General features: G+C 40.8%; 1 protein-coding gene across 12 annotated transcripts in view; it reads left to right on the top strand.

The window, feature by feature from the left end:
- SEL1L2 (SEL1L2 adaptor subunit of SYVN1 ubiquitin ligase) overlaps positions 1–14,647 on the top strand; it is an 89,292-nt gene that overhangs the window by 21,743 nt on the left and 52,902 nt on the right. For 9 of the 12 annotated variants that reach the window (XM_074949624.1, XM_074949625.1, XM_074949627.1 and 6 more), the window contains 3 exons: positions 2,485–2,539; positions 11,351–11,456; positions 12,424–12,586. In XM_074949624.1, the coding sequence (XP_074805725.1) occupies positions 2,485–2,539; positions 11,351–11,456; positions 12,424–12,586 (324 nt within the window). The remainder of the gene's footprint in view (positions 1–2,484; positions 2,540–11,350; positions 11,457–12,423; positions 12,587–14,647) is intronic. The other 3 variants (XM_074949621.1, XM_074949630.1, XM_074949628.1) reach the window with 2 other exon arrangements.

Here is a 14,647-nt window from a genome sequence, read left to right on the forward strand (position 1 = left end):
GCTTCTGACAGGTGTCACAGCTACCTTTCCATTTCCTGCTCCTCCTTTTATGAGGATCAGCTAATTAAGTTTGCAGGTCTTTTTCCAATGGGCTAATTAGCCAGCCAGCTGCAGGCCTCTGACCCCAGGGGAATGGTATCCCTTGTACCTTCACCCAGGACAAATACTGTTTCTTCTTGTACAACGTTTTGAGGAATTAAATGTATTCTGGGAAGTAAAACTTGGATTTTGTAAGTGTTAAAGACATTTGAACTGATTGTTACCAACAGCAAATGTTATTAAGCATCTCATTATTATAAAACAGAACCCCAACAACACTTACTGAACTGTCATCTGAAAAGCTTTGGGAAATGATAATGATCCTTTTTTATTAAGGAATCATCAATAAATACATTGACTATGCACCCTATTGGTGATCACGAAATTTGCTGCTATGAATTTTGGCATCTGTAGTTTTACTTAACCTGAAAAGCAACATGGTACAATGTTTGTCATGTAGACTTTAACCCAAACAATTGATATATGCTACGGTTGTCAATTAATTGCAGTTAACTCAAGCAATTAACTCAAAAAAATTAATCGCGATTAATCGCATTGTTAAACAATAGAATACAAATTGAAATTTATTAAATATTTATGGATGTTTTTCTACTTTTTAAAAATATATTGATTTAAATTACAACACAATACAAAGTGTACAGTGTTCACTTTATATTATTATTTTTATTACAAATATTTGCACTGTAAAAACCATAAACAAAAGAAATATTTTTCAATTCACCTCACACAAGTACCATCATGCAATATTTTTGTCATGAAAGTGCAACTTACAAATGTAGATTTTTTTGTTACATAACTGCACTCAAAAACAAAACAATGTAAAACTTTAGAGCCTACAAGTCCACTCAGTCCTACTTCTTATTCAGCCAATCGCTAAGACAAGCAAGTTTGTTTACATTTACGGGAGATAATGCTGCCCAATTCTTACTTACAACGTCACCTGAAAGTGAGAACAGGCGTTCGCATGGCACTTTTATAGCCGGCATTGTAAGGTAGTTACATGCCAGATTCGCTAAACATTTGTATGCCCCTTCATGCTTTGGCCACCATTCCAGAGGACATGCTTCCATGCTGATGACGCTCGTTAAAAAAATAATGCATTAATTAAATTTGTAACTGAACTCCTTGGGGCAAAATAGTATGTCTCCTGCTCTGTTTACCCGCAATCTTCCATATATTTCATGTTATAGTAGTCTCTGATGATGACCCAGCACATATTGTTCATTTTAAGAATACTTTCACTGCAGATTTGACAAAACACAAAGAAGGTACCAATGTGAGATTTCTAAAGATAGTTACCGAACTTGGCCCAAGATTTAAGAATCTGAAGTCCCTTCCAAAATCTGAGAGGGACGAGGTGTGGCGCATGCTTTCAGAAGTCTTAAAAGAGCAATGCTCTGATGCAGAAACTACAGAATCCAAACCACCAAAAAAGAAAATCAACCTTCTGCCAGTGGCATCTGACTAAGATGACGAAAGTGAACATGCGTCTGTCTGTACTGCTTTGGATCGTCATCGAGCAGAACCCGTTATCAGCATGGATGCATGTCCTCTGGAATGGTGGTTGAAACATGCAGGGACATATGAATCTGGAGCATCTCTGGCACATAAATATCTTGTGACGCCGGGTATGACAGTGCCATGCGAATGCCTGTTCTCACTTTCAGGTGACATTGTAAACAAGAAGAGGCAGCATTATCTCCTGCAAATGTAAACAAACTTGTCTGTCTGAGCGGCTGGCTGAACAAGTGGGAGGACTGAGTGGACTTGTAGGCTCTAAAGTTTTATACTGTTTTATTTTTGAATACAGGGTTTTTTTGTACATAATTCTACATTTGTAAGTTCAACTTTCATGATAAAGAAATTACACTACAGTACTTCTAATGGGGGACTTGAAAAATACTATTTCTTTTGTTTTTTTACAGCACAAATATTTGTAATGAAAATAAAGTGAGCACTGTACACTTTGTGTTTTGTGCTGTAATTGAAATCAATATATTTTAAAATGTAGAAAACATCCAAAAATATTTAAATAAATGGTATTCTATTATTAACAGTGCAATTAATCACGATTAATTTTTTTAGTCACTTGACAGCCCTAATGTATGCATACCATCTCAGAATTAGCTATGCTGAATTCTGGTAATGTTTTTTTTACAGAATTTGGGGTTTAACATGTGTCGCAAGTATGGTTCAGTAGCTCATATGGCAGCATAATAAGACTATGTTTAATTTATATACATTATATATACTGAGAATAAAAGTGGGTAAAGAATTGCAACAAAGCACACATAATTTCATTTCTTAATCCTAATGTAAATGATATATAATATACTGGAATAAAGACAGCTTAATATCCTTGTAAGCTTTATCAAAAATATTAAACCAGTTTTGGAAAAAAATGTATGCAACTTATTTTTTCAGGAAGCACTGAATGAAAGTCAACTATTAACAATGCAAGATACATTTTCTTCACAAGGTAATAGATTTGGTTGTAAGTACCTATCTTTTATACACTCCCTCAGCTTATGTAGAGTGGTGTTAGATTAAGACAACATTTACTAGAACTATACAAGCTTTCTAAAAGGTAAACATTTATTGGTAAATATTTTCAGCTAAATAAGCTGGAAAGGTTTCTGATTTTTCATGTATTTGTGATATACCATGTCCATTCCACATACCACCTCTAGTTAATGCAATATTAACAGTTTGCTGTTGACTATCAAAACGATGATCTAATATGTCTGTTCTATTTTTAATGTATTTGAAAACACCAAACACATTATGTACACAAAGATGGTATTCACAATGCAAGCAAAGGGAACTACAATCTCATTCTGCACAGTAAGGGGGCAATCCTTGTGTGGAGTAACCCTCTCCTCACATGTAGATCATGAATCACAATCTGTCCTATTATGTTCATAATAGCAAAGCACTAAGGGTGAAATCTTGGCCTCATCCAAATCAATGGAAGTTTTGTGATTGATTTCAGTGTGGTCAAGATTTCACAATTCAGCAAAATACTTAAGCACATACTTAATTTTGAGCATGTGCTGAAGTCCATCAATAAGCAGTAAAAATGTGCTTAAACTTTAAAGTAGATGCTTAAGTTCTTATCTAAATTTGGAGCTGAAAACACCATAGTTCACTTAAATTACATTTAGGCAATAGTCCATAGTCTAGAAAAAAGATTTTCAGATAGTCTTTCCAAAAGTATAAGAGGGACCGGAGCAATGTTAGACAACAGTTGGGTACAACCAGTTCAAAACAGATACTTCACAGAATATGTAGTAAAGGGAGCTAATAGTCTAAAGGCAAAAAAAAAAAAAAAAAGAAAAGAAAAAGCATCTAACTGCTAAATTTCTATTAAGCATAAACAGGAGTTTCCAAAATATCTGATTATATTCAGTCCAAAGAAGAATTCTAAAAATGCATCACAAATTTGCTCCCTTCTAAGAGCATGCTTCATTTCCAAAACAACACAAAATGTCCCACTCAAGGAAGAATAAAAGAGACAATACTTCAGACAGAGTTTTCCACGATCAAATCAGAGCAGACACATTGTAGTCCTTACATACTTTAGAACCTCTTTGAATACATTTTCATGAATACGTATTCTCTACAATGATACACCCAGTATCTCCATGAAAAAAGAACAATGTCTTCAGAGCTTTCAACATCAGTCAAGTTAAGAATCTAAAGATAATATTTGAAAAAAACCAAACACAAGGCCTTTTGCTAAAGGAAAAAACTGGTTCATAATAATGATGAATTGAGAGGGTAAAACATTAGCATTCAGCCCAAGGCAGATGGTCCCAAATGGAGAGGAAGCCTAAAAGTATCCTTAAATTTAGGACTATGCTCAATGTATTTTTAGCAATGAAATACAGAGCTTAGAGGCTGATTTGCATCTTCACCCAAAATAACTGCAATCTTTTCATACTTATTTACCAAAGTAATGGTAAAAATATCAATGATAATGGAAGGAATAGTTTGTGTTTTTTAAGATTAAAATATTATTTTCTTTGAAAGTATTTGAAAAGTTAACTGAATATTTATTTGCTAGATGTTTTTTGTAAAAAGTTTGATTTTGAATAATCCATTATGTATTCACAAAGAATGAGCCTTGTGGCTAGGTACTGTGGAGATGATATTTTTTCTTGGCATCGTAATTTGCTTTTAACTGAGTAGCTTTACTGTGCTGTTCTTACAGTGATCTTTTCTCATTTTTAATATATAGGACTATGTACTTTAATCAGATTAAATTCCCTTCTGAGCCCAATTTCTGACAGACCCCTCTTGATAGAAATTAATCCTTAATGTATCTCTAAGGTGCAATAGAAACTGAGTTTCTGTTTATAAGCCTGATTTTGGCCCAGTCTCTAAAATTAAAATTGATAGTTTACATCTGGGGCCAGCCAATATTGGATTTTTCCTGAAGAATCTGAAGCAGCTCAGACAGGAGGTACATCATGATGTCCTAAAATTAAAGCTGTTCGGCATAGACCCAAAGGTCTACTAATGCTTCCAGAGGAGAGAAATAAAACTTAGTTTACTGGTCTCTCCTAGCAGAGGTCTAGGTCCAGATCCTGGCCACTGCTGTAACCATTTTGTGCCAGTCTGGCTGTGGAAAGAGGCTGGAAAGATAGCTTAAATAGCCAGTGGGGGATTTCCCTGGGTTGAGGGAGTGTTTACGGTAAAGCCAACATAGTTGGCTCAGTACTTCCTCTGTCCTAGCACCTTGGTGGTGAGGGAATATCTAATGTAGGAGAGGCAGTGGCCAGCGCACTTTGCACTCTGGCAATCTCTGACTGCTTAACAGCCTTAGAGAGGCATTACCAGCTGGTATAACTTAGAGCAGACCGACTGCACTTTAAGTTGCATCAGGGGCCAGACCACTATTGGGCAGACTTAAGTTAGTTTGGGTGTCTTATTTGAAAAGTACTACCGTAGGTGCATTTTCCGTTTCTAATGGTTGGGATTTTGCTTAATATTTTTGAAAGGTTAAGTGCACTCAACCCACTGTCGCAATCCTGCAATGTTCATTTTAACTATGTTTGTTGGGATTTTTTTTTGTATGGTTCAATAAAAATGTTATATTGATATGTTAAGAGCAAAAGCAAGTAAAGTGCACTGAATCATGCATTGAGAGAAATAGGTGCAGAATCAGATTCTTATTAAATACTGTACTGGAGGAAAATTAGATATAGATAACGGCAAGAGTTTCTCCATGTTAGGCAGAAATTCTAGAATTACAGTCAACATTTTTTTCTGATACTGTAGCATCTGATTTTAGCCCATTGCAAAAGGATTATGACACTGGCTCAGCTCAATGTTACAGGTTCAACCCTGCAGTCTTGAATGATGAGAGAGAAGTTAGGACAATTGATTAATGTCATGGGATTAGAGCTACCAATGATTCTTGCATTATGAAAGGTGCCCAAAACAACAAATAGAGGACCAGATTCTGCTCTCAGTTACATTGTTATAAATCTTTAGTGACACCACTGAGGTCATTGGATTTATACCAGTGTAATGAAGAGTACATTTTGTCTCTTGGTGTAACAGTGTAAGATTACAAAATTTAATGAAAGCGTGTCCACAGGCTCCCTTAATAAGGCCTTAATAAGATGTGACTCTATTAGCATCTCTTAGCCAAGTTACTTGTTCACTAAATGTGCAATACTGAATGGGGAAATATAGACTTGTTACTTCATAGAAAGCAGGCCTACTGATGGGGGGCAAAGAGGGCAATTGCCCAGGGGCCCGGGCAATTTAAAAGGGCCCGGGGACCCCCAGCTGCTGCTGCTGCCACGGTAGCAGCAGCCAGGAGCCCTGGGCCCTTTTAAATGGCCCAGGCGAGCCGCAGGGCTCCCAGGTGCGCGCCGAGTGGCGACCGTTTCGGGCACCCACGCTTTGTGGGAGCCAGCCGGCCAGCATGGTTGGTCCCAGAAGTGACGGATTTGTCACTTCTGCCTCGGGCCCCACACCTCCCTAGGGACAGCCCTGGGGCCCAAAATTGCTGTTGGCGGGCCTGATAGAAAGCTAATTTAAACTACTACAATCAAATAAAATGAATTTACTACTTTTCATAACAGAAATAGCTCTACTGCATCTTTCCTTTAGTGCAATAAGCCCTTACATTAACCTACAATGATCCTCTCCCCTTTTGAGGGTGTGTGCAAGGTGCAGAGAGAGGGAGCAGATGGAAAGGAATGGTAGAAGAAGAGTATGGTAATTTAGTTGTTGAAGTCATCCATTTTCATTTCTATGTTTTTAAATACTTTAAATATATATTTATGAATAAATAAGTTTAAAGTTATAGCTAGTATTTAAGGTGAAAAATTTTAAAATATAGAACTGCTTAAAGTCCAAGCTTATCAAATTTTTTATGATTGGACAAATCCTACTAATTAAGCAAAAATGATTCATCCAATTAAGAATGCTATGGGAACAAAGGTAGCATGATGGGGTCGGGCCAGATGGCTACCGGAGAGTAATAGAAGGCAGATATATTAGCCCCAGGTTAAGTAGGTCCCTTTTCCCTGAGTAAGGTAACAGGGAAGGTTCCAGAACAATCAGGAACCTTCTGGAGACAATTAAGACAGACAGGCTGATTAGAACACCTTCAGCCAATCAAGAAGCTGCTAGAATCAATTAAGGCAGGCTAATCAGGGCACCTGGGTTTAAAAAGGAGCTCATTTCAGTTTGTGGTGCGCGTGTGAGGAGCTGGGAGCAAGAGGTACTAGGAGCTGAGAGTGAAAATGTGTACTGTTGGAGGACTGAGGAGTAGAAGCATTATCAGACACCAGGAGGAAGGTCCTATGGTGAGAATAAAGAAGGGGTTGAGAGGAGGCTATGGGGAAGTAGTCCAGGGAGTTGTAGCTGTTGCACAGCTGTTCCAGGAGGCACTCTAGACAGCTGTATTCCACAGGGCCCTGGGCAGAAACCCGGAGTATAGGGCGGGCCCGGGTTCCCCCCAAACCTCCCAACTCCTGGTCAGACACAGGAGGAGTTGACCTGGACTGTAGGTTCACGAAAACGCCCAAACTGAGGGCTGCCATGAAGCTCCAAGGTGAGCAAATCCGCCAATAAGCGCAAGACTCACCAAGGTAGAGGAGGAACTTTGTCTCAGTAGTTTAAAATTGATTTTACCAAAAATTAAAAATCCATTGAAAAAGCACTTTCATCAGTTGTCAACCTTTCAAAACAAGTGCAAGATTTAATATAACTAGCTGTCTATTCAGACAAGGCCTTGGACAAGCACAGTAAAGGTATTCGCAAAAAGAAAAGGAGGACTTGTGGCGCCTTAGAGACTAACAAATTTATTTGAGTGAAAACTTATGCTCAAATAAATTCGTTAGTCTCTAAGGCGCCACAAGTCCTCCTTTTCTTTTTGCGGCTACAGACTAACACGGCTGCTACTCTGAAATCAGTAAAGGTATTGTAGCCCATGATTGAAATGCATTGTCTGGCTATCCTGAAAGAAGGACAGGAGACACTTTGATATGGATTTAATTAGGCCACAACTTTATTATTAGATGTCTGGGACTACCAAGCAGATAAAACTGTACAGTGTGGGCAACTCCATGTCCATTCAAATAATTACCCAGGACTTCCACCAACCCCCCTTCATTTTCCATCCAGTGTCCCCAGCCAACCAATGGCTTGGACCTTTCATCCACTGGCCCTCGTAAGAGGGTTAAGGTGGGCTATAAGAAAGGGGGGTTGGCTCCCTGCCATACCAATCATAGGAGCCCTGAACACCCCTCCCCCAGTTCCATTCCTTTAACCAGCATCTCCTTTTTAAGTCCTTTACCAGGCCATTTATCTGGTCACCGAATGCCTTCTCTATGGAGTAGAGCGGATGGACATCCGCCATCTGCACTGGACATCCGCCCCACACTTACAAAATAGGGTTGTCGGGCATCTAGTTTTCAACCAGAACGCCTGGTCAAAAAGGGACCCTGGTGGCTCTGGTCAGCACTGCTGACTGAGCTGCTAAAAGTCCGGTTGGCGGTGCAGTCGGGCTAAGGCAGGCTCCTTGCTTGCCCTGGCTCCAGAAGTGGCAGGCATGTCTAGCTCCTAGCTGCCCCCACCCTGAATGCCGGCTCCGCAGCTCCCATTGGCTGGGAACCATGGCCAGTGGGAGCTGTGGGGATGGTGCCTTCGGGCGCGGGCAGCGCGCAGAACCCCCTGACCCCTCTGGAAATGCTGGCTGCCTCCAGGAGCCACCTGAGATAAGCCACCTGAGGTAAGCACCCCAAACTCCTCATCCCGGGCTCCACCCCAGAGCCCACACCCCCAGCTGGAATCCACAACCCCTCCCACGCCCCAAGCCCCAGCCCTGAGCCCCCTCCTGCATGCCAAACCTCTCGGCCCCAGCCTGGAGCCTCCTCCTACATCCCAAATCCCTCATCCCTGGCCCCACCCCAGAGCCCACACCCGCAGCCAGAACCCTCATCCCCTCCCACACTCCAACCCCCTGCCCCAGCCCTGAGCCCCCTCCTCCACCCTAAACCCCTCATTTGTGGCCCCACCCCAGAGCCAGAATCTGCCAGCCAGTGTGAGCGATGGAGCGAGGGGGGATGGAGTGAGTGGGAAGCGGGGCCTTGGAGAAGGGGCAGGGCAAGGGTGTTCGGTTTTATGTGATTAGAAAGTTGGCAACCCTGTTACAAAATGAGTTGCAACATATAGCCTAACGCCCTTTCTTCCTCCCCGTAATAGGTCCTCCCTGAAACCCACTGTGGGGAAGATGAAAAAACCCATCCAATCTAAGTCAATATGGTGGTGAGGGAAAAAGTCCTTCCCAGGACCCCTAAAAGGGAGCGACTAGCGTAATGTCCACAGTAGGTCCTTCCCAAACCTGATATTCACCACCTCGAGGGGAGGGAGCGTGTTTGCTGCCTTGCCTGCTGCGTGAAGAAAGGGCTTCTAACACCCGGGCTTGCCCCTTTTAAAACCTTCCGCCCTTACATTCCCAGGAAATGAGTCAGCATCGCCACGCTGATTCCTACCCAACTTTTTTCAGCAGCTTCTGACCTCTTTCCCCCGACACACACACCCGTAAAGCAAGCCCGGATAATGTCCCCCCACTTCAGGCAGGACCAGAAATTTGCAAGGTTTCACAAATATGCATATTCAAAATATCTTTTACCACAGCACACTTCCTGTGTAACAGGAACCATAGTTCTAGCATTTCCCAGTTTGAGTGCTTGACTTTGCAACTTTAATGTTTTAACATATTTTGTGTGTATACTTTCTTGAGCTTTAAAAAAACAAACTGAAAAAAAACAGAAATTCTATCATATTGACAACAGATGGGTCATCAGCAGGGTTGTGACCTATAGATCCATGGCACAGACCTCTGGCACTTGAGCTGACAGATTACGTGATCGGAGCACTATCTTGTAATTTTTTGTGGACCAGCACTAACAGGGATGAAACACTTTGCCAGTGGGTTTCACAGATATTTGCTAACAGCAGAGGAATAGTGAGACTCAAGAATCTTGAGTTCCATTTTCTTGCTCTAGACACTTCTGCCTGTTTCCCCCTCCTTCTCCTCCAACCTGTCCTTGTCCCAGTCATGTGTCTTATCCACCTGTGGCTCCTTGTCCCAGTTCTATTCTCTTTGCCTAGCTGGTCCTAGTTATCATTCCTCAGGCTTTTTATCCCAGTACCCGTCTCCTTGCCCAGCCAATCCTAGTTGCGCCTTCCAGGCTCCCCACACCAGTCTTTCCCCCTCCCAGTCCTGTCTTCTTGCCCAGCCATTGCCAGTTTCCCCCAGCTCCTTGTGCCCAGTCTCCTTACCCAGCAAGTCCCAGTTCCCCTGTGCTGGCTCCTTGTCTGATCTGTCTCCACTGCCTGGCCTCTAGTCACCCTCAAACCCATGTTCTCCATCCTCACTGATTCCAAGGGGCCAATCCCTTTTCCCAGATTCCATGTTCAGTTTCAGTGTCTCCCTCCCCACTCACCCTGTGGTCCTTCGGCGGCACTTTGGCGGTGGGCCCTTCAGTGCCACCAAAGACTCGGAGCGACTGAAGGACGTGCTGCCAAAGTGCCGCAAAAGACCTGGAGCGACTGAAGGAACCGGTTGTTCAGCTTCTGGCAGCTCAACACTGCCCAGACCCCTTGTCCCAATCTCTTCTCTTCACTCCTCTTCAGTTCTGGGTTTGTCCTCCTTGTGTTTGGTTTAGCTGGTTTCCTCCCCCGCACTGCCTGGTCCTGTGGGGGAGCACTGAAGGCACACAACAGACAGGCTCCCAACCCTCCGTTTCTGTGACTGGTCCTGGACCCTGCAAGCCCACAGCAACACTGTTGCAATTACAGGAAAACTCCTGTTCAGATCTCTACAGCCCTGGTCTTGAGGATACTCAGTGCAGATTCTGGAATTTTCTGAGGCTTGTTAAACTTTACTCAGAGCTTGATTACATGGTTCATAAACTCATGTCCCTGAATCCATATTTATCAGTCAGGGACCATTATCTGACACAACTTACAAAGAATGCCATCCCATAGGCATGATGGCCCTGATTCAGCACTTTATGTGCTTAACTGTAAATACATGCTTAAGTTCCATTGAAGGTAGTGGAACTCAAGCTTAAGTGCTTTAGTAAATAGTGGTGGAATTAAGCCCATATTTAGGTTCCAATTCAGCAAAGCACTTATTAGGTTATGCATACTAGTGCCCCTTCTTCCAACACCCGTGTCACCCCTTTGATGAACAGTAGCAGATGTCCAGGGCTTTTCAAGTCTGTTTTCCCATGCATAAGAAATCAGTGATGTGGAGTCTGAGTATATTCTAAGAGTAACAAACAGAATGCAGGCAATCTCTTTTTTCATAAATTTTAGGCCAAAACCAATGCCCAGCTCTCAGTGAGCAACACTGCCTTAAGGTTCAACTCTAATCAGAGACTAAGGCTGTCTGAGTGCTTCTACAGATCTGTCTCCAAGTATCACTGCACAGAGAACCTGGAATAATCTAAACTAAAAACACAGAAAATCTTCCAAGATTTTATCAGCATTCTCGATGCTGATATGACAGGGACATTTGACTAATGGTATTTCTTTTCTTCAGTATCAGTGATTGCAACTACCTGCACTCATGTACAAATGGATATTGAATCTCTAATCTAAACTTATCTAAAGGAGAACATTTTCAAATATAAACCTGTCATATGTAGTTGGGAATCACAGCAACTGTATCAGAAGAGTATTTGCTCTAGTTCAAAAAAAGTGGTTTATTTTTAAATTTTTGATCATTTTACTTTATGTTTGTGTACACCTATAGCAGAAGATCTGGCTAGGAGAAAGAAGAATGAGGAGCGAGGACATCAGCTTTATAAAATGAGCAACAAAATACTGAAACATTCCAAAAGCAAAAAAGAGAAAGAGGAGTAAGTCTGAACTCTAGCACTTGTGGGGCTAAATCAATAATAAAGATACAATTGTGCTTTAAAGACAAACAAGAACATGCACTGAGGAGTTTACAGTCTAGGTCTCCATCCCATAAAGAGTTTCATCCTACTGTATAGTTCCTTGTACAGAGCCTCATTGACATCAATAGAACCCTGCGAGAGGAAAAATATTTCTGGGCATAACTTTTGGCAGGATTGGGACCAACAATGACTTTGTCAAGTTCAGCGTTACTGAATATTTCTATTCTAGCTTAGTTACCTAGACTGGTTTGCATTTAATTGGAATTTTGCCTTCTACATTGATAAAGCATAGTGCAAAGACATACAAATTAGCACACAAAAAAATCAGTTTAATTCAAAACATGTCCAAAAGTTGTGGAAAAATTCTAGTGAACTGAAAAAAAAGTCAGTTTCCAGCTGAACAAATCCATCCAAAAAAGTTTTTTTTCGTGCGTGGTGGTGGCGGCAGTTAGGACATTCATGTGGGATGGGGGAGACCTGGATTAAATTTCCCTCTACATCTGATATGGAGAAGTGAGTTGAACTTTGGTCTCTCCTATTTCTGGAAAGTATTCTAGCCACTGAGTCTCCTACATCGCAAGTGAGTTATATGGAAAGCGGCACCCTCACCACAATAGTTTCAGGTTGGCTAGCACTACATTTTTTGGCAAACAAACTATTAATCTGAAAAATTTGACCCAGCTCTACTAATCACCTGAATTTGAAGTTACTGTTCAAGGAAGGGTGGCTGCGAAGAAAGAAATTAAAACTTCTCTGCTGCCAGAGAAGCATGTTTTAGTTAGCTTTCAGGAGGTGCATAATAGAAATTAGTACTTGAATTAGTACACTTTAGTTGCTAAATCTCCTCTTAGAGATACAAGTACTGTACTTGAGGGGAGAAATTAAGATCAAATGATTAAACCTGAATTTCATATTCTTGAATCAGAGCTTACCAACTCCTTACTGAAGCAGCAGATATGGGACATTTGAAAGCTATGGAGAAATTGGCTGCTGCTTTGCTGTTTGGTTATCATGGTCCTCAAAATATAACCGCAGCTGTGACATTATATGAGACTTTGGCTGAAAAAGGATCTCATAAAGGCCAAACTGTAAGTAGTTTTGGGGGTTTTTTTAAGTGTATAAAGCTTTAAATAGGACATTACTCAGCTGGAAAGCTTATTAATATTTGAAAAGCAGTAAGGTGTGGTCTACTTTGTTTACATATATGTTGGTATAATGTGGGGCCACACAACAGGTAAGTATTAATTAAATTTTTTTTAATCATTCGCTAGTTAAATCCATTTTCAAATAGTAGCACCAGATAGTTACAACTGAATTTTTAAAATCTACTTTACTTTTCATTATACAAGTTGATTGATTGTTTTTAGAACTTTGTTCATGTTGCACAATTGAAATAGACTAATCAGTGTCACTTACTGGTATCTTTGTAGTCAGTTTAACTTTCTCAAGCACTAAGAATAAAATGCAATTTTGGCAGTCTAAACACTCCAGGAAATGTCTAACTAGAAACAACATACTGTTTTCCATTACTATTTCTGTAACTTTAAAATCTAACTTTTGAGTCTAGCACCACCTGACAGTAACTTGATTATTTTTTACTTTGGATATTTGTACACAGATGCTGAAAACTATGTTTAGTTGTTGCAGTTGTGGCTAGTGATATTGTCCAGAATTTTAACTTTCTGCTGGACAACAGTAGTTTTTATTAAAAATACAAAATATTTTAACGTTGCATGATGGGGAACTTTGAGTTGCTTAATCTTCACTGTTACACACCAGATGTCACTTGAAAGAATTTTGGAGGGGAGTAAAACCCCTTTACAACCACATGTCTTCTAGCTGCAAGGACTAATGAGACTCCTTTGAAACCTAATGGACCTTGCTCAGGTTCTCTACAGAATCATGCAAGATTCACATCACCTTAGGACTTACTTTACCACCTCCATAGCACACCCAATCCATGTTCACACAATGGCAGTAAATAACCAGGACCACTCGAATGGACCCAATTCTGCAAGAGAAACCCCATAATTTTATTCATAATATAACAGTGACTAAGTCATCCAACCTTGCTGGATGATTCATATGGCCTTGAATTGACTGTTTTGTTAAAATAGATATGTAAGCCGGCATAAGCAAAGGCAGTGTGGCACACTTTGTTCAAATTTCAGGTTTAAAAGGTGCCCAGATCCCAAAGATAGATTTGTGTGGGTGTGTCCACCTACTGAGAGATATCTGGAATAAAATGAATTCGTAAACAAAACTTCTCAGACCATCCCATCACTCACTGTAATGTTTACATACGTTTACTGTGATCTTGTTATGCTTGGGTATCACTGTTGCCAGATTTCTGTCTTGGCCACTAGCCTTGTCAAAGATATCTTGTGTTTGTTTCAAATCTCATGGCAACAATGGGACTTAACCAAGGTGGCTTCTTACTCAAACTAAACAGAGGACACACTCATATTTGGAATAGGTCTAGAAACAGTGTGTTAGCATAGGTTCTGGAACTAAGGGTGCTGCCACAAACCCTGGCTTGAAGTGGTTTCCATTATATACAGGGTTTACAGTTTGGCTAAATGACTCTCAGCACTCCCACTATAAAAATTTGTTCCAGCACCCCTGTGTGTTAGTGTGACCAGGTGCCAGGGATGGACCACACTGAGAATTCCACACTCAGGGCAGACTGCAAGAAATAGGACAGACAATCTTCAAAACTGGTGGTTTATTCTATAATTAAATTCGCCAAGCCAGTAACAAAAGAGCTTCTGCAGTACCACACTGATTAACAAGAAGCCAAACACAAAGAATTCCCCTTTAGGAATTCCAGCCCTTGGTTCTCATCTAGACAAGTTGGTCTGATATAGTGAGAGGTTATTGAAAACCCTATTCACCATGTGTGAGATCCTACCAGTTCCAAAGGATCAGAAACTTACCCTCAGGTCAATATATGTCTCAGATCTTACCCAAATATCGCAATGTTAGCCAATTCTTAGTAAACTAACTAAAGATTTATTAAGAAAAGAGAGTTATTGAATAGCTAAAAGATTATATACATTACAAATGCTTACAAGGTCCTTACATCAGGTTTGTAGCTGTGATAGATGAGTCTGCTGGCTTGCCAAAGACTCTCTGTAATCATCCCAAAA

This window comes from Natator depressus, chromosome 3, assembly GCF_965152275.1.
Source record: "Natator depressus isolate rNatDep1 chromosome 3, rNatDep2.hap1, whole genome shotgun sequence".
Lineage (NCBI taxonomy): Eukaryota > Metazoa > Chordata > Testudines > Cheloniidae > Natator > Natator depressus.